At 37.9% G+C, this 23,593-nt stretch overlaps 1 protein-coding gene across 50 annotated transcripts in view; it reads left to right on the top strand.

Annotated features, from left to right (window-relative positions):
- Nucleotides 1–23,593, top strand: part of si:ch211-51h4.2 — a 488,455-nt gene that overhangs the window by 172,543 nt on the left and 292,319 nt on the right. For 35 of the 50 annotated variants that reach the window (XR_012386996.1, XR_012386998.1, XR_012387012.1 and 32 more), the window contains exon 9: nt 10,743–10,842. The exons of 13 other annotated variants lie outside the window; for them this stretch is intronic. Coding sequence is in view for 16 of the 37 variants with exons in the window: in XM_073916367.1 (XP_073772468.1) it covers nt 10,743–10,842 (100 nt within the window). In the remaining 21 variants the exon portion in view is untranslated. Of the gene's footprint in view, nt 1–10,742; nt 10,843–12,423; nt 14,972–23,593 lie in introns of those variants that run through there. 2 more of the 50 variants (XM_073916379.1, XM_073916388.1) reach the window with 1 other exon arrangement.

Raw genomic sequence — 23,593 nt, 5'->3', positions numbered from 1 at the left:
ACAGTTGAAGTCAGAATTATTAGCCCCCCTTAGATTTTTTTGTATTTATTTATTTCATATTACCTAAATTATGTTTAGCAGAGAAAGGAAATTTTCACAGTATATCGGATAATATTTTTTTCTTTTGTAGAAAGTTTTATTTGTTTTTATTTCAACTAGAATGAAACATAGACTGTAAAATATATGAACGTAGTGTCCGTGACGTCACCCATAGGTTTCTGAAGAGCGCAAAAGAAGCCACAAGTAGGCGCGGCCAACCGTCGACATTTTGTTCACGTGTCATCACACCCACGGCGGGATACCAAACAAGAGCAAAGAGGCGGAGAGTGAGCGGAGCTACAGACACCTGCTAGCATTTAGCTTGGACCTGGTTCAGACACACTTTACTTTGGGAGAACGCTTAATACTTTATCACCTGTGACTCGTTTGTATTCTGACCACTTGTGCTTGGTTGTACACTATATCAATAAAGTGTTTAGACTTTTAAAACACTGCTGTAATACATTGAGCCACTAAACATTGTTCTTATGACGTTTTTCAACAGGAGGAAAACGCGAATTACATCCAAACACTTCAGATATAGTCTGTGTTAGTAAATGTAAGACTATTGATGAAATCCAACATAACACTGTATGACAACGCTTCAGACGACTGTTCTAGAGCCTACAGCTAATCAATCTGACAGATTCTGGAGTACATTACAGCTCTAAATATAAATATAAACGATAAATGATCTTAAATAAAACAAATACATGTACAGAAATGGTATATGAGTATATAACTTTACTCACATGGGAAACGGAGGCCACGTGAATGGTTTGTGAGCACAATTAAGTGCCCTCAGCATGCCATGCCATCTAATAATTGTAGGAAACAAGTCCAAAAGGCAGTTGACTGTGTAAAGCCACATAAAACAACACAGAAATACGATAAATATGCCAAGTCTAGTGGCTAATCTGCAGGATTCAGCTGAGGTGACGTGACGGCGACCAGCGAGACCTAGCTGTCAATCTAGTGGCCACTCCCTTAATTATGCAAACTTAATATAACTTAATATAAAGGAAACGGATGAGTTATAAAAAAACTCACCCCCCTCACAGTTGTCATGAAGGGTAATATTACCTGTATTAACCAAAATCTTTTTTTGTACCAGGCTGTAAACACCTTTTTTCTGCTGTAAAGTTGGCCATTCTAACAGTGGGCTCAATTAAAATTTGCTCTGTTTTGGAGCCAGGAGGGGCCAGGACTAGCGGAATTTCGGATGAATTGCAGTTTTAGTTACTTCCGTATTGGCTTGACGAGGGAGAGCGGGAGGTTGCCGCTTGGAATGAAAGCAGTTTTAACTCTATTTTAGGGACAAAATTATTAGTCCCTTTAGACATTCTTTTTCGATTGTGTACAGAACAACCTATTGTTCTACAATAACTTGCCTAATTCCACTAGTTAACCTAATTAACCTAGTTAAGCCTTTAAATGTCACTTTAAGCTGTATAGTGTCTTGAAAAATATCTAGTCAAACATTATACTGTCGTCATGGCACAGATCAAATAAAATAGTTATTCGCGATGAGTTATTAAACTATTATGTTTAGAAATGTGTTGAAAAAAAAAATCTGCTCTCTGTTAAACAGAAAATGTGAAAAAAAATGAACAGGGGGCTAATCATTCTGACTTCAACTGTATATTTATGGAGATGGAGATTGCTTTACAATGCCCTTGATGGGTGAACATTAGCCAGTAGGGGAGTGTCTTTTGTCTCTCCATGTGTGAATCATTCATGGCTATTGTCACTCCCACGCATACAACAGTGCTGACCCAAAACTGACTTTACAAAATGTACAACATTGTAATGCTTTCTTTGCATTAGAGAACAGAATCATCTTCTAAAAATACAAGCATGTACATCAATATTTCTCACATATTATTGTAGCACAGTTTAAGTTGATTACAACAACAACAAAAATACATGTTGGCCAATACTATGTAATAAGTAGCTGACATAAGCACAAATGTCAGGGCATGTTAAATCATCTTAGGGGCCCCATAATCACCTCAGACTAACCCTATTAAGAATCTTTAGGATGTGCTGGAGAAATCTTTGTGCAATGCTGTGACTCTCCCATCATAAATATAAGGTCCTGCCGAAAAAATGAATGCAACTACGAACACAAATAAATGTTATGATTTTCCAAAACATTGAAACAATGCCATGGCTAATGTGTGTCATAATCAAAGCTAAAAGCAGTTTAATCCAATATTAGAGATTGCAAGTTTTACAAGTAATACAAGCAGTAAGATATACAGCATGACCTGAACCCTTATTTTCACATGCTCAAATAAAAGTGATTGGGCGAGATGTAGCTTTTTACAATGTGTCCTTAGCAGTGATATGGGGTATCTTGGGTTCTTCTCAACCTTCATTACCAGTAAAAGACTGTCCCATAAAACACAAAAAGTAGCAAAATGTGCCCATGTCAAGTCTTTTATTAAATAGTTAGGCTCCCTCTTGGCTTATCTTGACTCCCTCGCCATGGAATGCTACTCGTGCATATGTTTTGCCTCTCTTACGATACTATGTTACTCGCATATGTGTCTTGCCTCTCACTATAGTATGCTACTTATTAGGGGTGTGACGATACACTCAGCTCACGATACAATGTGTATCACGATATAATGTTCACAATTCGATATGTATCACAGTATTTGGAATAAATTTTTTTTATTAAACTGAAATGCAAATTTTATTTAAAAAAAATTAATTACCAAGTAAACTACTTTTTATGTATTTCTTTTGTTTCAACTTGTTAAACTGAACCTTCTTTAAGAAAATTAATTAAACAGGCCTCTCTCTGGAAAATAAAACAATTTAAAAACTTCTTATAAAATATTATTGAAATTATTCAATTCAATTGAATTTAACAGTAGAGCTTAAGGCTTTGCTTGGTCAAAAAAAGAAATCTACATTTCCAGGTAATCAGCAGTTCTATAAGATAATCCTGAACTTATGTGTATCTGTCTGAGAGGTTTTTATGGATGGCTGTCTTCATGTTGGGCATGATGAGTGACAGGGTGGCCGTCTTTTCATTACACAGGACAGTCGTGGCTCTTTTCAGCAGTTTAGGCAGGTTTACTATTTCTTCGGCGTCGCTGATGTCGGCGCTATCAAGTGTATCATGTTGACGTGCATTTTTGTGTACCTCTGTACTCAAAAGAGTTAATGCTTGTCGTAATCATAACTCTAAAATGCGATATGATTATTTAAATAATGTGCACGCTTTCGGTTTCATTTCCACTGCTGTTCATACTTCCCACGCGGCTCCTGAACGATCACTCTGTTCCACAAACTGAATGTTGTTTACTACTTTATTACCTGTTAGTCCCAACCTGCAGGTTCTGTTCACTGAAGCAGACGCACGCGCTACTATAATAGTCTGCCTTCTGAAGTAACAGCTCACGGTCAGCTCACATCATGTGTGATTTTGCGGCCGCCAATACATCATTATATGAAGACAGAATGATTTTTAGGGTGAATTGTACCTTATAAATACAGCATGTGACTCTTTCAACACCATTAGGAGGTATCCCTGTCGCTGTGCAAAGTATGTAAATCACTGTGAAGACTAAAACTTAGGCTATGTTTGACCCAGTATGCATGTCAAAAAGCGGACGAGTCTAAAGCAATGACTGTACAACCGAAATGTTGCCAGACGTCTGATTTTGAGAGGATGGGCCATCCACTATTTCAACTCCACTCATTTTGGTCTGCTAACATTACTGCTGCTGCAATCTGAACTCACGTGCGACAGCAGGTGGAACGTAGCTCACGTGCAAACAGCTCAACTAATAAGAGAAAACGGACGTCATATCGTAAAAAAATCATCATAACGCCACGATGCATATTGTGACATTTTTGCATTCGCAATAAATCGTACAACGATAAATCGTTACACCCCTACTACTTATGCTTCCATCTTGTCTCCCTCTTCATAGTACGCTGCCTTGACAAATGACATTAGAAAACTGTTATTACTTCATAACAGAGCCAGAATTGTCCTCATTTGCATCACAATGTACCATAGTAATGGTTTAATTTTGACACCCCTTCACAATATATTTCATTTGTAATGCTAATTATACAGTAAATAAAGCCTCCACGCCATTCATTTATCAGTCTAAGTTTACAGATCTATCATCCTTTTCTGAGCTGTTGTATAGTAGAAGTGAAATGTCCCCTTCATTGGAGTCGTTTTCTGGCTCTGCATGTGTGGGCAGTGAGTCGTAGGCAGACTGTTTCTGAGGAGCTTCTCATTGCTCTCTCACAGGCACGTAGTGCTGCAAAATCCCATTAACAATCTCACAGCTCAGCCACGGCTGCACACCGAGTCTGTCCGCACAGGTGGGCTGTCATCTCTCCCTCTGCTCCGCACCACCGTCCCCCTGTGGACACTCATGTACTACAGTGAGAAATGGGGTTAACACAACAGGAATGTCCTGCCACTTCCTGGAACACAATAAGACCAGATTTGAATTTGGAATTTTGAATATCACCAGAAACAGACACCTTACATTTGTAGCAATGTTGGTTGGAGTGTATTTTTGTGTGTGTGTGTGTGTGTGTGTGTGTGTGTGTGTGTGTGTGTGTGTGTGTGTGTGTGTGTGTGTGTGTGTGTGTGTGTGTGTGTGTGTGTGTGTGTGTGTGTGTGTTTGCGTGCGTGCGTGCGTGTGTGTGGGTGTGCGTGTATGTATGTATGTATGTACAGTTGAAGTCAGAATTAATAACCCCCCTTTGATTTTTTTTTTTTTCTTGTTAAAATATTTCCCAAAAAATATTAAACAGAGCAAGAACATTTTCACAGTATGTCTGATAATATTTTTTCTTCTGGAGAAAGTCTGAAATTGTTTTATTTCGACTAGTATGTATGTATGTAAACTGTATGTACTTTATGTATGTATTTATTTTAGTGTGATGTGAGAATGTATGGGGTTTTTAACAGTGTGCAACTCATACTTTGATTAATGGATTATCAGGAAGGAGTATGTTTTCAGTAATTTGTGTAATACATGCCTCAGTGAACCAAATTCAAAGTTTTATTTTAATGAAGTCTCGTTGGTTAATCAAACTTGTTTAAATGTTCTGTGTTTTGAGGGATAATGAGGGATTTTTGAAGAGACGTGAATTTAAAAGAGGATTTTTTTTTGGTAATACTTTATAATACACACTATGAATCATCTAGTAAGCATTCGCAAATAGTTCAATCATTATCTGTTAAGCATTAACTTTTCAGTAATAAACAATAGTAAGCAGTTTATAGTTATTCTGCGTTTAAGGGGGAAACACGTCAAACTTAACGAAACATTGGAGGGTGCATGCTGAAAGGCAGAGGAATGCGCTGTCTTTGACAGCTCGCGACTTCATCTGGCACTTTTACTGTACATTAACATGGACACCAATACTCTGATTTTAATATGTTTAAGATAATACTCTTTTTAAGAGTCCACCATGTAAACTGCGGTTTTTGATTACCTTAAAGGATCACCGTGTCATGAAATGCGGAGGTTTTTCTTTCCGTTCGCCGTGCGGTATCAAATTTCATTAAAAATGAAAATTACGAAATTAGATGAAACTCTTGAGGAAACGCTGGATAGCCTGGTAATGCAACATTATTTGTTTTATACTGAAACTTTCCTTCAAAAAGTGCTTCCTTGGTCTTATCTGTATTTCTTTGCATGTTGAACACACGTCGACCACAACAGGAAAAAACTGCGTTAATTGCGTAAATTTTTTTTAACACGTTAAATATTTAAATTAATCGCATGTGTTAACGCACTAATTTTGACTGGACTACTAATGATATAACACTTCAAAGTAATTTAGCAAAGTTTAAACTGCCCAGTGATTTTATTTTATGTTTGCAAAGATTTATTTTTCATTTGATACAGTTTCATTTGAGTATCTTTTTTCCTGTTTAGAATTTAACTGACCCTGTAATTGTCATTTTATAGGGATTTATAAAGCAGAAATATTTCTCACTTTAGATTAGGTCACAAAACTGCATGAAGTTGACCTACTAAAGCATTTATTAACCACTTAAACTCGTGACGTCATCGACTTTCGCTTTCAGATTTAAAGGGCTAGCATTGCACCAGACCCCCATAAGTGGTGTCGTTTGAAAGTGTAGAATCTATATTTTATGCACATATGCATCACTTTGGTTTTTATTCTACTGTATAAAAGTTATTTACACTTAAATACACAGTATTTTGGATACCCGAGCTAGGTATTTTATATTGGTTATTACATTTTCATATTTTTTCATATGACACAAGTACAAGTTATAGCTCAAATGAAAGCTCTTGCCAGTGCTCATACAGTTCTAGCATTCTTTTTACTGAATTATATTCATATGCCAAACAGTTGTTGAATGAATTGTGGTGTTTCCATGGCGCAGAAATGTAAACAATACATTCATGATCAATAAGCAGCCCCAGATAGCACAGACAGCTGTCATCTCTTACCTTATGCTGTGCTCTTCAGGGCCATTCTCCTCTGTTTTTGAGGTGATGTGCATAAGTAATCCTTTTATATGTCTGACGTGATCCAAACACAGTGAATTATGTTTGATCAAACAAAAGAATAGTGAAACATGAAAACAATGATGGCTCCCTGTGGCTTGTACAGCACCTCTCATCAGTTGGAATGCAATAACCTTTGCATAGATTATGGTAGAGACATTTTTCTTTTTTCCTATGACTACAGACATGTGCAGGAACCACCAAAATTAATTACAGCACACTAGACCACACAGAACCTAAAAAGTACACTTTCAAATTTGATTTTATAAAAAAAAAAAAATATAAAAAGCACCTCTCTTTTTGGATGTTTATTATAACACAGACGACATATACAGTTGTTTTAAACACTTTCAATAGTGTTTTATGAAAATTCAATAGGTTTTCTTTAAAATGATACCAAATTTTTGCATTTACACCTTTTTATGTGGATTTGGGAAGCTTTTAAATTTGGGTAGCCAAAATCCAGGCGGAAATCCCCTAATAGCAGCAGAGTTTAAGTGGTTAACATACAATTTACATACAAATTAACTATTAGTATACGCCTGAATAATAAACACACACAAACTCCACACAGAAACACCAACTGACCCAGCCGATGCTCGAACCAGCAACCTTCTTGCTGTGAGGCGACAGCACTACCTACTGTGCCACTGCATTGCATATTTATAAATATAAATACTATTACTACTACTAATACTGCTATTACCATTACTACTATTGCTAAAATATTATTAATAATATTCATTTTAATCCTTTATTCTTTCATATATAAATGTATTTGTGAATGCCTCTGCATCCTTGTGTGTGTTAAGCAACGTGCATGCATGTTTTTGTACCCGCATGGGCACATAACACTACCTTGCTCTTAAAATAATAATAACTCTATGCCATTGTCTTTAGACCAGTTGTTATTTGGTTAATGCTGTAGTCTTTTTCAATTGGTTTAAAATAGCAACATGCCAACAGTGTGCCTTTACACACCTCATTTACAGACCAGCACACCCATGAGTCTACAAAGTGGTGAAAATGCATTTGCTATTTTACCCTAGTGTACTGTTCAAATTTACTACACTTTGTTTTGTTCGTGGCTGTTTTTGGCCCATTGACTTCCATTATAATGGCATTTTTTTATGGCAAAGCCATGACAGCATATAATCATGCTTTCTTGTTTGTAAGTGGTTTTCCCTGTTGAGAAGAGGTAAAGTGTGTAATTTGTACTTATTAGTCGGCAGCATTAACCCTTTAGATAGGCCTGTGCAAAAAAATGTTTATGGCTTTTACATGGAGTTCTATGGAACAAAACAGACGATTATAGTACATAAATACACTTACTATATTCTGAGAGTTAAGCTGCTTATTTCGATTTTCGCAAGCATGTCAAAATAAGTGCACACAGGTGTCACACACACTATACTCCAAATAGAGGGCAGAAACTAAGCTTTTTTTTGCACTGATAATCAACAGGAAATAATTTTATTTTACAAACAAGAATGCATGATTACTTTATAAGATGTCATGGCTTTGCAATAAAAAATACATTTTAATGAAAGTCAATGGGGCATAAACAACCACAAACATAATGAATGGGCAGTACATTTTTGCCCAGAGTGTATTGTTGATTTTTTTTTTTCAAAGCATTTTTTCAAAATATGTGTCAGAATAAAATTTGTCACTAGAAATCATTCCATTTGCTGAAACACATAGAAAGGTATAGCCAAATTAAGATTCAAAATCACCCCAGAGTGGATGAAAACATTTCCAACAGCAAACATTGGTTAAACAACATGGTGTAAAACATGAAAATGATAGCTGTGCGAGTCTGAAAATATCAAAATTATCACTTGCGCCGTTTCTGGCACCACATTGCACCAGATGTATGATAGGGCCCTATGAGTTTGTTTACTTTACTTTTAGGCTCTAAAAAGATAAAAACTCTTAGGTTATAAGAAATTGTCTTTTGAACACTTACAATGTCTATCATATTGCTATTTGCCAGTGTTAAGCCTGGATATGTTCCTCCTTAAAGGGCACATAGTGTACCCCTTTTTTAAGATTTAATATACATATTATGGTTTTTCTGAGTGTGCCAGTTTAGGTTCAGTTCAAAACACAATTCAGATTTTTTTTTATTATAATTTGTTAAAAAGTGTCATTTATTGTATGTGTTTATTATAATGTGTTAAAAAGTGAAACAACAAACTGATGATATGGTGATGCGCGCCTGTCAATCAATATTGGTGAGAGGGGGGAACGCATTCCTACGTCAAGTTGCAGTCGATCTAAAAAACGCTCCAATTGGTCCACCGTTTTTATGTTGGTGAATTGAAGAAAAAAAACAGGACTGGGTGTGTTTATGGGTGCTTTCACACCTGCCTTATTTAGTTCGATTGAATCGCACTAGAGTTTGTTCCCCCTTTTGGTACGATTCGTTTGGGCAGGTGAGAATGCAGCAATCGTACTCGAGTGCGCACCAAAAGCGGACCAAATAAGTGTACCGAGACCACCTCTTCAAGCAGCTCTTTCAAACGAACCCTGGAGCGGTTCGTTTGTGGTGAGAATATGATTCATACTAAAACAGGTCCAACCGCAAAAAGTACTGCGTGTTTTGGACTAATTCAGCTGCCGTAGGCCGATGCGCTGTGCATTATGGTATATGGAGGAAAAATATTTGTTGACAGAGCTTTACCAACAGAGAGGGAGAGAGAGAGAGGGGAAAACATTACCTGATGGATCGTTGTTAATATTTCCCCAAGATGACCATGTCGCAGTTTAGCTAAATTAATTCACGTCTCCTCCTGAAGTGATGTGCGATGCATTAAACACTGTTTTCCAGCCACGGCGGCGCTTCATTTTCGTAATGTATAGTTTGTCTAAAGCAGGGATACAATCAGCCAGCGCAGTCGTCCCTCCAGAGCCTCCAGAGTAAAAGGTTTTGTTTACCTGCGGCATTTTCCCGCACGTGACTTCTGACCAATCAATAAGCAGTTTAGGAAATATGCTCAACAACATCTGGCCAATGAGAGAGATGACTGCATTTTGGTTCGTTTCAACTGGTTCGGACCAAAGCCAGCAGTGTGGCGTGAAAACGACCCAAAGACGCCAGGAGATGCAACAATGTATCATTTATTACCCTTGGTTCGGACCAAATGAAGCGAACTACAGATGTGAAAGCACCCTATGTCACCCCAGTATGACGGTCTATACACTATACCTACACACATGTCTGTCCAAAAAGCTTGAAAAGTAGATTTTTCACCATAGGTGCCCTTTAAGCCTGCTGGCATGATTATGCTTTTACAACAAACCTTTGTTGGGCTGAAAAAAAAATTGAAAACGAGTCTATAGGAGTACTGTCGAGTTACTCCATTTAAGTTGAAGTAATGAGGTATTTAATTAACTCAATACTTTCAACACTGAGATCAAAACTTTTGTACAAATGAGAATTAATTTACAGTACATTTTAAAATAACTACACTCATTTCATTTGATAAAGTTGACTGCTGAGTTTTACAGTGTAGCAAACACAATTTAATTTGATGACCATATCATATACATATGGTAACATTATAGATAGCTTCAGCTGACAGCGGCTATTGAGATATATGGCAAACTATATGATTGCTTGGCTACAATGTGGGTGTCAATGTGTGTGTGAGTGTGTTCCGAAATACAATACAGATAGATTTAATTCTACTGGATTAAATTTGGTTCTCTATGGCTTTTTCCACATCAAATCATTTAGCTAATAAAAATGACCGCAATGATGCGGCATGTTTCTTGCATGGCGCTTGTAAATATTATTTCAGCTGTGAGCTAGACATGCACCACAAATATCCAGGTCAAGGACTATTGTTCTTCTCTCTCAGTTGCACACACACACACTCTCTCTCTCACCTCTCACATATTGTATCTCATCTGTTTCTCAGTTTCAGTGGTCATGACATTAAAAGCTATCAATTTGTGGTAAAACACTTTTTGGTTTGCCTCCCCCAAGGCACCTCCAGTAACCCTTGACAGAAACCACCAAGACATTTGTCATTGCGCCTTTTCCCTCTGCTTTTGTATATCCCTGCAAATGTCATTTGAAATGAGAATCTATTGGTGGGCTGGATTACATCGGATGCTCTGCGCCGTGTGCCTTACAGCCTGTCATAATTTCTCTGCCCCAAGGTGGCCGTGACATTTGTTGTGGGTTCGGAAGTTCACCAAGAGACCACGAATGACTTCACTCAAATCGGAAAACCTTTTCTAATGGGAACAGTTGCTCTCGGTAAGACCAATTTTGCTTGTTTCCTTCATTCCCCCACCATCCATAACAGTGTTTGGGCACTTGCGTCTCACCCTGTCAGAAACTAAATATCAAAATACAAAAGTTCACCTAAAGTTTTTATTTTGACGTGGTTTTGTCCTTTTTTGTTTGTTTACTTTTCATAAAAATATATTTTTCAAAAAAAGTATAATTTATTATTATTATTATTATTATTACTTTTATTATTATTATTATTATTATTATTATTATTATTATTATTATTATTATTATTATTATTAATACTTTTATTATTTTATTATTATTATTATTATTTTTATTATTATTTATTTTATAATAATAATAATAATAATTATTATTATTATTACTTTTATTATTATTTATTATCATCATTATTATTATTTTGTATTATTATTTATTTTATAATAACAATAATAATAATAATAATTATTATTATTATTATTATTATTATTATCATCATCATTTATTATAACTTTTATTATTATTGTTATTATTATTATTATTATTATTATTATTATTAATACTTTTATTATTTTATCATTATTATTATTATTTTTAAACATTATTATTATTATTATTATTATTATTATTGTTGTTGTTGTTATTATTTACATTATTATTATTATTATTATTATTATTTACATTTTTACATTATTATTATTAATTTTATTATTATTTACATTATTATTATTATTATTTACATTATTATTATTATTTATTTATTTATTTATTTTTTTTTACATTATTATTAATATCATCATCATCGTTATCAACAGAACACATTCCAATAATAAAAAAAAACACTTAAATATCCCCCTGGTTGGTGCGATGACGTATGAACAAAATGGTGATGGTTGGCCACGCCAACTTGTAGCTTCATTTGCGATCTTCAGAAACCTAAGGGTGTCGTCATGGATACTACGTCCATAACTTTTACAGTCTGTGATTTTGACATGTGTTTACGGCATTCTCGAGTGCAGTGTTACATTTTGAAAAAAGGAAATGTGAGGCATTTTGCGTTTTGTGTGTGCAGTTTTGAGAATTGTGTGTAGAGTTTTGAAGAAAGTGACACTGTTTTGAAAATGTATGTAAGCAGTTGAAAAAACTGTACAATACTTGTCTTAAAATGTCCAACACTTGGAATAGTTTTACGTTTTAAAATTGAGCTGAAGTGTCCAAATCCTTTCTGATGCCACTGAATTCCAGGAAGGCGCTCTGTTTTCCCTCTGTTCATATAGTGTGTGGGCAGTGTGTTTGGGTCCAGTGAAGTAAAGGGATTTGTAAGTGAAGAGACACCAGTGTGTGGCTTCATCACAGCTGGTGTGCTGAGCAGCTAATGAAAGTACCTCTCGAACCTTATCACTGTGACAATGTAGATGTTAGCCAGGAGTCGAGGGAATTCTCTCACTGTCCCTCTCTCTAATCCTGTTAATTGGCTGCCACACTCAGAGCTGTAAGGTCCTGAGGCAGCCAAACCTCGCCGGCCCGCAGGAGGCTTCTGTCAACAGAACAAACAAAATCCGCCCGCGAGCGTCTCACACATCTCCTTGCTCTCATTTGCAGCCAAAGCCACTGTGACACCTCTGAATAGACAGCTGCTTGCTCGATGGCTTTTTTTAAAGGGCCCAGCATACGCCCCTGCGGTACCTCAAGGCACCTTAATGGACATCTGCTTTTAAGAAGTCACAAGGCCAGGCTTTGTTTACATTGACAGCATGGGGAGTCCATCTTTCTCCGGTCCAGCTGACAGGAAGGGAATGAGCTGGCGCAGTTTCAAACCGAGCGCATTTTATAAAAGAAGGAAAAAGCATGCTTATAATGCACGTGTCAGCAGGCCCAAGCCAACTTTGAGGTCTATAAATATGTAAGTTTCATGTTCGAATATACAAATGAAAAATTGTTTCAAATTACGTCACTGAATGAATTAATGATGCTGATTCGCTCAAGAGGATGCGGCTGCTGCTTTCACTCCGCCATGTTGCCAGATCCAATTATTGTAAGCATTGCTCCGTTGGGCTTGTTTTTAATACTCAATGTGACAGTGTTAATAAAGTAATTAGGGTGTTAATAAAACAAGATGATGAAGGTTGGGGTTAGCAATTCTGTGTCCTATTTGCAAGATTTGATCTGATTTTTCACAAAACTGTCAAACGCGATCAAAGCAGTGGTGTAATAACAAGGGGTACACTCAACTTTTTTGTCTGGTTCTCAAAGGAGTACATGGAGTTGTTGCTTGGCACAATTTCATGCATAGCAAGTCTACATGATGTCATCAGCAACCCTTTTACTGCCCCACTAAGAACATTTTATTTGGATTGCATTCCCTAACTCTCATGTCCCTAGTTAACATACTCAATGCATTTTTTTACAACACATCCCATAATTTCTAAAATATCAACCTCTACCAAATGGTAGATATGTCAGTTTATGGTAAAAATACTGGAATTTGAAGTTTAAGACAAATATATAAAAAACATAATAAAAACAAAAGATTTTTGAACACAAAATCATCTTTATTTTTGGAGTATGCTATAAAATATTCAACCCAGGCTCATTCTGAAAACGTAGTCCCGTGGATGTTTCTGGAGACCGTGAAATACGTCCCGTATGGCTGCATTTAATTTTTTTAAGCGAACGCTACGGTGTGACACCGTTCCCTTTCGCGCTTGCCGGCTGACCGCTTACCTCTATGTGGAGGGCTTTCCCGCTGCAATCAGTGTTTTCGGTCAGCTCATCGTGTGCGTCGGCGGACTTCAGATGCAGAGAGGAGGAGTTGACAACAGCGAGCAAGTTCGAGGCCGGGGAAGAGTGGTTCCAGAAATCAGGTAAGACAAAAACAGAATCCAAAAATTAAGTGAACGAGTTCATAACAGGGTGAGAACGTGGTGAAATCCGAAAATTTTATCAAATTTTTTTCAATTCCTCGGGTTTAGGGAATTGAGCGGGCGGGCGGGTCAATCGGTAAAACTGGTTGGGTTCAGGGAAGGAGGAGGATGGGTCAGCCGATTGGCTGGTCGCGCAGTCAATCATTCGTCAGTCAGACAGCGCCCTCTGGTGGGTTGACGCCAGAACAGCGCGGGTGCGAACGGCACTTGCCAGAGACATTCGAGATACGAAAAAGCGCACACAGTGGCCTCTCGCGGTTTTGCGAAAACAAAAACTGCACAAATTCGTACCTCCCGGGACGTATTTCGCGGCCTCCAGAAACGTCCGCTGGACTACGTTTTCAGAATGAGACTGGTTTGAAAATATTAATTTAAAATTATTTATTTTGAAAGATTCTCATTTAACATGTTTTTTTTTTTTTTTTTTTTTACAATAAAACCAAAATCTGTCATGGTCCTGACATGACAGTCTTGTCTGTCCTGTCAGTGTTTAATGTTTGCCTGTTTGTCCTGTGCTTAGTGATCAACTAGAAGTAAAGTTATTATATGTTGCTCTTACAACTGTGTACAACAACTGATGACAAGACTTGTGTCAGGTAGTGTACATAGGGCTGTAACACTTGTATTTTAGTAAGTTAAAGCTAATTTGATGCCAGCACATTTGAAACCTTAAAATCTTGAATGCTCACAAGTCTTGGTTTTGGAAGTGTTAGTTAACCCCTTTCACCTATACTATCACACCAATTTAAACAGCCTTAGTTGGTCCCTGATATGACTAGAACATTTACTCTATGTCTCTTAAACAGCAACTTACAGTGCATCGGGAAAGTATTTATACTGCTTGACTTTTTACACATTTTTTAATGTTATAGCCTTATTTTATAATAGATTAAATTAATTTATTTCCTCAAAATTATTCACACAATACCTCATAATGACATAATGACAAGAGAAGGGCCTAAGTCAGGGAGGTGATCAATAACCCGATGGTCACTCTGTCTGAGCTCTAGTGTTCTTCTGTGGAGAGAGGAGAACCTTACAGAAGGACAACCAACTGTGCACAGGGCTCGAAATTGACTTTTTTGCTTGGTAGCACCGGTGCTCCTAACTTTAAAAATTTAGGCACATCAGCCAAAATTTTGTCACACCCACCAATTATAAGCCCCGTTACTACAAGTGTTATACAAACATATTTATTGCATTTGAAATCAACACTAATCATACTAACAAGCAAGAAAAAAAAATATATATAAAAAAAATATAGCTGTCACTAGCACAGCGGACCGCATCTGGCGATTATATGAAGGATTAAACAGAAGCTCTCGTGCTAGATGTGGCAAACAGTTTCCTGAAAACTCCATCCCACAGACTTTTCATAGCGGATTTGATGCCAATGGAAGTCTTTTATCCACTCTTCGAAAAGTGTAGATGGTGGATTAACATTCAGCACATGGTCACTAGTAGGATGTGTCATTATTTGTAACTTTAGATGCCATGGTTTCTAAAACAAAATCTGTCAGTGTTATCTTCATTCTCATCTTCAGCGCTTTACAATTTTTCGCGGTAGTAGCTCTCTCTGTCATCCCAAGCCAGAAGGCACTGACTGAGTGATTGACAGCTGATATTAACCAATCATTCGCGTTCAGTGCTAGAGCAGTGGTGGGCCAAAATGAAGAGCGCAAAGGCGGGGTAAGCATTACGGACTTGGCTTTGTTTACTGCAGCAAGTTGACATGACAACTGTTTTAAACCATTCCTGAGCGCTGCGTTTCCGCGTTTCAAGTGCAGACAAAGAGCTTAGAGATGGATTCTGCGTGAATGTCTCCCGAATCCGCGCATGTGGTGAACATTTTGCAGTAAAAACTGGTCGCACACAACAATTTTAAGCACTCGCAGAAATGCTCCCAAATATATTTTGAGGTCGCATAGATAAAATTTCGGGCGCATATGCGACCAAAATAGTCACAATTTCGAGCCCTGGTGCAGCAATCCACCAATCAGGCCTGTATGGTAGAGTGGGCAGACGGAAGACACTCCCTGCCTTTAATTTGCTAAAAGGCATCTGAAGAACTCTCAGACCATAAGAAACTAAATTTTCTGGTCTGAGACTAAAATTGAACTCTTTGGAATGAATGCCAGGTGTTACGTCTGGAGAAAACCAGGCACTGCTCATCACCAGGCTAATATCATCCCTATAGTGAAGCATGGTGGTGGCAGCATCGTGGTGTGGGGATGTTTTTCAGCTGCAGGATCTGGAAGACCGGTCAGGATAGAGGGAAAGATGAAAGCAGCAATGTACAGAGACATCCTGAATGTAAAGCTGCTTCAGAGTGCTCCTGACTTCAGACAGGGGCGACGGTTCATCTTCCAACAGAACAATGACCCAAAACACACCGCCAAAATATCAATGGAGTGGCTTCACAACAACTCAGTGAATGTCCTTGAGTGGCTCAGCCAGAGCCCAGACCTAAATGCTATTGAACATCTCTGAAGAGATGTGAAAATGGCTGTACACCATTGATTCCCATCCAACCTGATAGAGCTTGAATTTAATCAATTTTGGAATAAGTCTGTAACATTAAAAAAATGTGAAAAAAGTGAAGCGCTATGAATACTTTCCTGATGCACTGTAGTTACATGAATTTCGGAAGTAAATTATGACTAAACATGATGTAAATCCAGAATCACCGATCTCTCCTGCAGCATAGACTAAACATGTCGGCACCCAACAATAGTCATATATCAAGTAATATGATCAATATTAACCGATTTAAAGGACAAAAGCCATATTCTTACATCTATTTTAGAATTAAAATATCAGATATTTCACAGTTTAATTAGGATTTGTGTCAATATTTACAGAAAAGGGGAAAAAAAGAAGCAATATTATATGCATAAATCATTGGTGCTGGTGAGACAAGTGATAAACTTGACGAGTCACCATTGAAACTTTAAAACGCAGTGCTTTATTTTCTTCTTGCTAATGCAAATTGCTACAATAAAAAGTATTAAAATTACACTTCATGAAACTAAGATAGCCATTGTAGTAATATTATTGCAAAATTCTTAACAACCCCTCTAGATCTCAAAGCTTGGCCATGGTCATGTGTGTCAGCATACTGTGCGGAGGTCACAAGGTTGTTAGCAACTATTTAGCTAATGCTGATGCTATAGAAGAGGAGCAAAAAATGGAGCAGTCTCTCAAGGGCCCACCATTTGGTTTATTTGTCTGAAATCCGGTTCCGGGCTCTTGGGAACATCTGCAATTACAAGGGCTCTTACCTTTCGCTGTGAGCCATCTGTTGTAATGCACTGAGTTTAGTCCCCTGCTCCTCGTTCGTATTTATCTTACTGATGATTTTCATTTGGTGCAAGAGAAAACACAGTTGAGACTGTCAGCACTTTAAGACAACATTTATAGAGCTGCTCTCAATCCCCTAGTTTTTTATTAACAATTACGAAAACTGATGGTGGACTTATAAAATGGTCAATGCAGTTTAGACTAATTCTTGGATTGGATGAGCTTCATTCTGTTTTAATATGCCAGTAAACTTAGAAACTAGATAACATTTTGTGTTACTGCTAAGTTGCGTATTGTAAGGAGAAACAATATTACTTGTTTTTCCCTCAGTTATTAGAATAAATTGAGTTTACAATATTAAAATATTTGGTTTGAAATCTTTCTATACATAAATTGAAATCGATTAAATACATAATTCAGATTTTTTTTTTTCTGTGAGATTAAGTATTTGTGTGTGTAGATGTCACAGAGTACCTACGGGGTCTTAAAAACATTGAAAAGGTCTTAAATTTGATAATCTCATATTAAGGCCTTAATAGCCTTGAATTTGGTGTACAAAGTCTTGGATTTCGTCACAAAGGTCTTATTTGATTTATTTATTTTTGCCTTTCGTAGAATTAAAGTTCATACCATAACAAAATTAACTTACTAATGTAGGCTAATTTAAAAAATCATGCAGCAAACCGTTGAGTGCATCTCGCGCTCCACATCATAGCAGAAAGTGCATCGCCATAGTTTAGGCTACTATGGTGAGGGAGGCGAGCGCAGGTATTTACAACGCTCCAAGTAGCGCTGTGCAATTAATCGAGAATCCGATTTCGATTTTGGCTTCTAGCGATTATGAAAAAACCATTAATCGAGACAAATGATTATTGCATCATATATTGCCCCTTTCCAGTTGTACACGTGTTGCTCTTAAAAGCGCGAAAGACCGCATGGTTCTGTGTGTGTGTGCGGCACGCGCCAGCATTCGATCTCATTCGCACACTGAGACGAGCAAAGCGCACACATCTCATCTTAACGTGAGCACTTTATTGGTCAAATAGGTGTCAAAACGCGTTGTTTAGTGATTATTCATATCAACCATCATTTGTGTAATAAACAAACAAGTTGAGAATCAAAAGGAACGTGAAAGCGAAACCTTTAAAGTGACAGTGGGCAATTCCTGCTGCCACCTGTTTTTTCTCATTAATCAAGCAAAATGAGAAAATCCCTCTCTGCTCTGGACTTTTGTAGCTAAAGTGTTTTTCTTACAGTGAAGATGCTTAAAGCACAGTTTGTTTCATATTTTTATTCTATTGTATTTATTTCTCTTTCCTTTGCAGAGAGGAAAATAGCTATATATGCAGTTGAAGTCAGAATTATTAGCCCTCCTAAATATTAGCAACTCTTTCCTCCTCAATTTCTGTTTAATGGAAAGAAGATTTCTGAACACAATAGTTTTAATAACTAATTTCTAATAACTGATTTATTTTAACTTTGCTATGATGACAGCACACAATATGTATCTAGATATTTTTTCAAAATACAAGCATTCAGATTCAAAGTGTGATTCAAAGACTTAGGGTGCTTTCACACCTACACTTTTGTTTCGGAACGTATCTCGTTTGCCCAGTTAGCGCGGTTCGTTCGGCATATGTGAACAGGGCAATCGCGCTCTGTTCCGCGCCAAAGTAATCGCTCCGAGATCGCTTGAATGAGGTGGTCTCAGCTCGATTGAAACGAACCGTGGAGCGGTTCGATTGCAGTAAGAAAGTGATCCGATCCGAGCGCGGTTATATCACTGTGTTTTATGGATATGTAATAGGCTTACGGCTATATGAAGAGAGAATTATGAGTAGGGCGGGAAGTTTCGCGTGTCTCCGGATGCCCGCAAATGAGTGATGATCTCCCGGTAATCTTGCATCTCCCTCCCGGTCCTCAAATAGGCATCGTCGCGCACCCTTCTCACCTCTCCTCACTGCATCTCTCCTCAGACACGTCACGCGCGCGCACCCTGTTAATCACCACCAAACCACCACCTCTCCTGACAGCTGAGCGGGACGCTGCAAAATAAACCCTGACACTGACCAAGGAGAGTTTACTCACACGTGACTTGTCTTAGCTCTTTTGGTAAGTAAGTAAGTAAGTAAAGTTTATTTATAAAGCACATTTACTTCAGTTTGGCACTGACCAAAGTGCTGAACAAAACCATAGCACACACTCTAAAAGAGTAAAAGATAACAATAAAAGTAATAATAGGAATAAAAGTATTACAGCAACAACCACAATAAAGATTAAAAGCCTGGGAATGCAATACAATAAAAATGTGTCTTAAATCTAGACTTAAAAATAGAGAGAGAAGAAGCACTTGTAATATCCGGTGGCAGCTGGTTCCACAAACGAGGAGCAGCGACTGCAAAGGCTCTATCCCCTTTCAGTTTAAGTCGTGACCGAGGAACATGAAGTAAAATTTTATTTGAGGACCTAAGAGACCGAGGAGTTGACTGTAAGTTAATAAGCTCTGATATATAAGAAGGTGCTTGCCCATTCAGTGCTTTAAAAACAATAAGTAAAATCTTGAACTGAATTCTAAAATTAACAGGAAGCCAATGAAGGGATGCTAAAACTGGAGAGATATGAGCATGTTTTTTTTGTGCCTGTTAAAAGTCTAGCTGCCGCATTTTGAACCAACTGCAACCGTGCCAATGAGGATTGGGGGAGACCAACATATAGAGAATTGCAATAGTCTAGGCGGGACGTGATAAAAACATGTATGACCTTTTCCAGATCTTGAAAGGAAAGAATGGATTTGAGTCTGGAGATGATCCTCAGCTGATAATAACTATTCTTAACCACTGAGCTAATTTGTTTTTCTAGACAAAGCTCAGAATCAAAGATAACACCTAGATTTTTTCTTGCGATTTAACATACGGTGCAAGACTTCCCAAGCCCCCAATATACGACATTCTTGTTTTTGAGGGGCCGAAGAGAATAACTTCAGTTTTGTCATTATTAAGTTGAAGGAAGTTTTTTGCCATCCAACATTTAATATCCTCAAGACAATTAATTAGAGACTGCAGGGAGTTCTGAGATTTTAAAGGAACATACAGCTGAGAGTCATCTGCATAAAAATGAAAAGATATGTTATGTTTCCTTATAATATTACCAAGAGGAAGCATATATAAGTTGAAGAGCATTGGACCCAGAATAGAGCCCTGGGGGACACCACACAGAAGAGGGGCAGATGTTGACATAAATTGGCCAACAGAAACTGAAAAAGACCTGGATTTCAGATATGACTGAAACCATTGAAGTGCTGAACCCTTTATGCCCCCCCAATGTTCCAGACGTGACAGAAGTATGGTATGATCAACTGTATCAAAAGCAGAACTCAGATCTAGTAAAACCAAAACTGCATTACTGCCTGAATCTACCGACAGCAGTAAGTCATTCCACACTTTTAACAGAGCGGTTTCAGTACTGTGGTGCATAGTGAAACCTGACTGTAAAGGTTCAAGTTTATGGGACGATTTTAAAAAAGGCTGTAGCTGTGAAAAGACAGCTCTTTCTAGAACCTTTGACATAAATGGAAGTTTAGAGATAGGACGGAAGTTATTTAAGCAATTTATATCTGCATTGGGTTTTTTAAGCAATGGCTGGACAACTGCATGCTTTAAAAACGCAGGGACAGTGCCTGAAACTAAGCAGGAATTAATAATTGCTTGTATACTAGAACCTATTGTGTTGAAAGTCTCCTTTAAAAGATTAGAGGAAATAGGATCACACGGCGAAGTTGAAGTTTTTGTCTGAAACACTAAACCCCTCAACTCAGAGAGAGACACTGGTTCAAAATTACAGAAGGTAGCTGAAGAAACTGTCGAGTCCACACAGGAACTAGGGCAGAGAGGGGCAAAAGAGGATCTGATATCAGCTACTTTCTCAGTAAAGAACCTTTTAAATCTCTCACATATCTCTGATGACTGCTCAATTTTGCATGAGGTACGTGGAGAAATTATTGCGTTAATTGTGTCAAATAAAATTTTAGGGGTGTGTGAATGTTTATTAATAATGTCTGAAAAGTATGTAGCTCTTGCCTTTTTTGCTGCTTTTTGAAAGTTTACTTGTGCATCTCTAAAGATTTCAAGAGAGACAACAAGGTGATCTTTTCTCCAGCGCCGTTCTGCTTTACGACAAATCTGTCTGAGTGAGCGAGAGAGATCATCCAGCCATGGCTGTGATTTCATTTTTGGATACTTATATTTTAAAGGAGCTACACAGTCTAAGATATCTGAACAAGAAGAATTAAAAAGAGAAATTAAATCATCAGGACTTGAGGAATGCTCAGCAGCAGCTAATATTGCTGTAGACACTTTGTTACTATTAAACATAGTAGAAAACTGATTTGCAGTGAGAGAGTTTATGCAGCGAGAGTGAAAACCTTCACTTTTTGTAGTACCAGAGAAGTATGATAGAGTAGTGTTAAAAACAATAGGCTTATGATCTGAGAAGGAGGCATCTTCAATGACAATATTTTCTATGGAAAACCCGTATTTACCCGACATTATAAGGTCCAAAGTGTGGCCTAGTGCATGTGTAGCACCAACAATATGCTGAGTAAATCCAAAAGAATCCAAAACATGCATAAACTCAGTTACCAAAGGCTTTCCAGGGCAGCACACGTGAATATTAAAATCCCCTAAGATTAATAAACGATCATAAGATGTGATTATATGAGAAACAAATTCAGAAAACTCCTTTATGAAACCTCTATCAGGCTTAGGAGGCCTGTAAACCAGAACACACAGAAAAGGAGTGGTATCCGATTCTATCAGAGCACATTGGGATTCAAATGTAGTGAAGTCCCCGACAGAGATAGTCCGACATCTGAACCAGTTTCTGAAAACCATAGCCACCCCACCTCCTTTCCCAATACATCTAGGAGTGCTGATAAAAGAACAGTTTAAAGGACAAAGTTCACCGAACACAGAGGACTCACCCGCTCCAATCCAGGTCTCAGTTAAAAAAAGGAAGTCCAAATTGTGTCTTGTAAAAAAGTCATTCAAAATAAATGTCTTATTGGACACAGATCTAGCGTTCAACAAAGCCATGTTGATGTGGGAAATGACTTGTAGATCTGACTGATGAACATAATCCAGTGATTTGATGTGTTGGAGATTTACGCCCCTACGTCGGATGCGCACCCGTGGAGGAGCTCCGAATTCGGCCAGCTGCCGTTTGTCCGGGAAGATAGGCAAGTGACAGGTGTATCTCACGTCCCACGAGCGTCGAGCCGGGTGCAAACCGCGGTGACCATACGTAGGTACAAATGAGCACGCAGTATGTAGAGCCAATGAAATAGAAATTTCCTTCCTCATCCTCACCCGGACACCTCCGCGATTTCCTCTTCTTCTGCGACGTTTTCGTTGATAGATTAGACAGCACGGAAGCCGGCGAACAAACGCAGCCGTGGGAAAAGGAAACGATGAATAGCAGTAGTCATGTGTTATGGAGCAGTCTCTGGGTTGATTCTCCAACAAACCTCTAATGTTTAACAGTGCTTGGCGATCATATGAAATTAATGCATCAACGCAGCTCATGAATAAGAGAAGAAAAAGCACTGATAGAATGGTTGCCGAACAGACATTTAAAAATTGACGAGGCAAACGGCATGCCGACAAACACACAGGCGCCATCTTTTGCACACGTCATAGAGTTTTTAATCGACATGATTAGCTCTTTTGGTCCGTTTAGAAACTTTGCAGTGTGAAAGCGAACCTCCTCAAGAGCAAAGAGCAACAATGTAACAATTGTAATCTCTGTTTCGGAACAACTGAATCGATTCACAGGTGTGAAAGCACCCTTAATTAGGGTAATTAGGCAAGACATTGTATAACAGTAGTTTCTTCTGCAGATAAATAAAAAATATATTGCTTAAGGGGGCTTAAGTGAATTTGGAAAAATCCCTGAGAGAAGTGAAACATTTACCACGTTTAGGAGATCCATTTTGTAGGCAGTAAACACCATTTTGAAGAATGATGTGGAGAGCGTGTCAAGACTGCAGGTTGAAGGGCTAAGTAGTAGAATTGGGATTGGGCCTAAGTATTATGACTGTAACCACGGGGAGTGACACAGACTACTGAGTTTGGATCCACTTACAGGTTTATTTGGATAATCAGGCAAGCAATGGTCAATACGGATGCAAACAGGTGTATAAAGGCAATCCAGAAACGTAGTCAAAATAACAGGCAAGAGGTCGTTAGGCAGGCGGCAGACTAGGACAAACGGCTAACAAGGCTAAACACAGGAAACCAAGACAGCGATAACGCGTTGTATTGTCACATAACAGATAAACAAGACTCAGCAATGAGGGTTTCAAAGTGAGCTGTATATATGTGTGTGTAATCAGTACATGAGCAGCATCAGCTGTGTGTATGCAATCAGTCAGGATCTGGAACCGGTTGTGTGTGTGGAGCATGACTGGTTCTTGTATTCCATTTATCAGCAGATTTGTAGTTGATGTGGATGTGAGTGTTTACCAGCGACCTCTGGTGGTTTTATTGCTGATG

Source organism: Danio rerio, chromosome 11 (assembly GCF_049306965.1).
Source record: "Danio rerio strain Tuebingen ecotype United States chromosome 11, GRCz12tu, whole genome shotgun sequence".
NCBI classification, from domain to species: domain Eukaryota; kingdom Metazoa; phylum Chordata; class Actinopteri; order Cypriniformes; family Danionidae; genus Danio; species Danio rerio.
The sequence above is the reverse complement of the archived record's forward strand: the minus strand, read 5'-3'. Positions and strand labels throughout refer to the sequence as shown.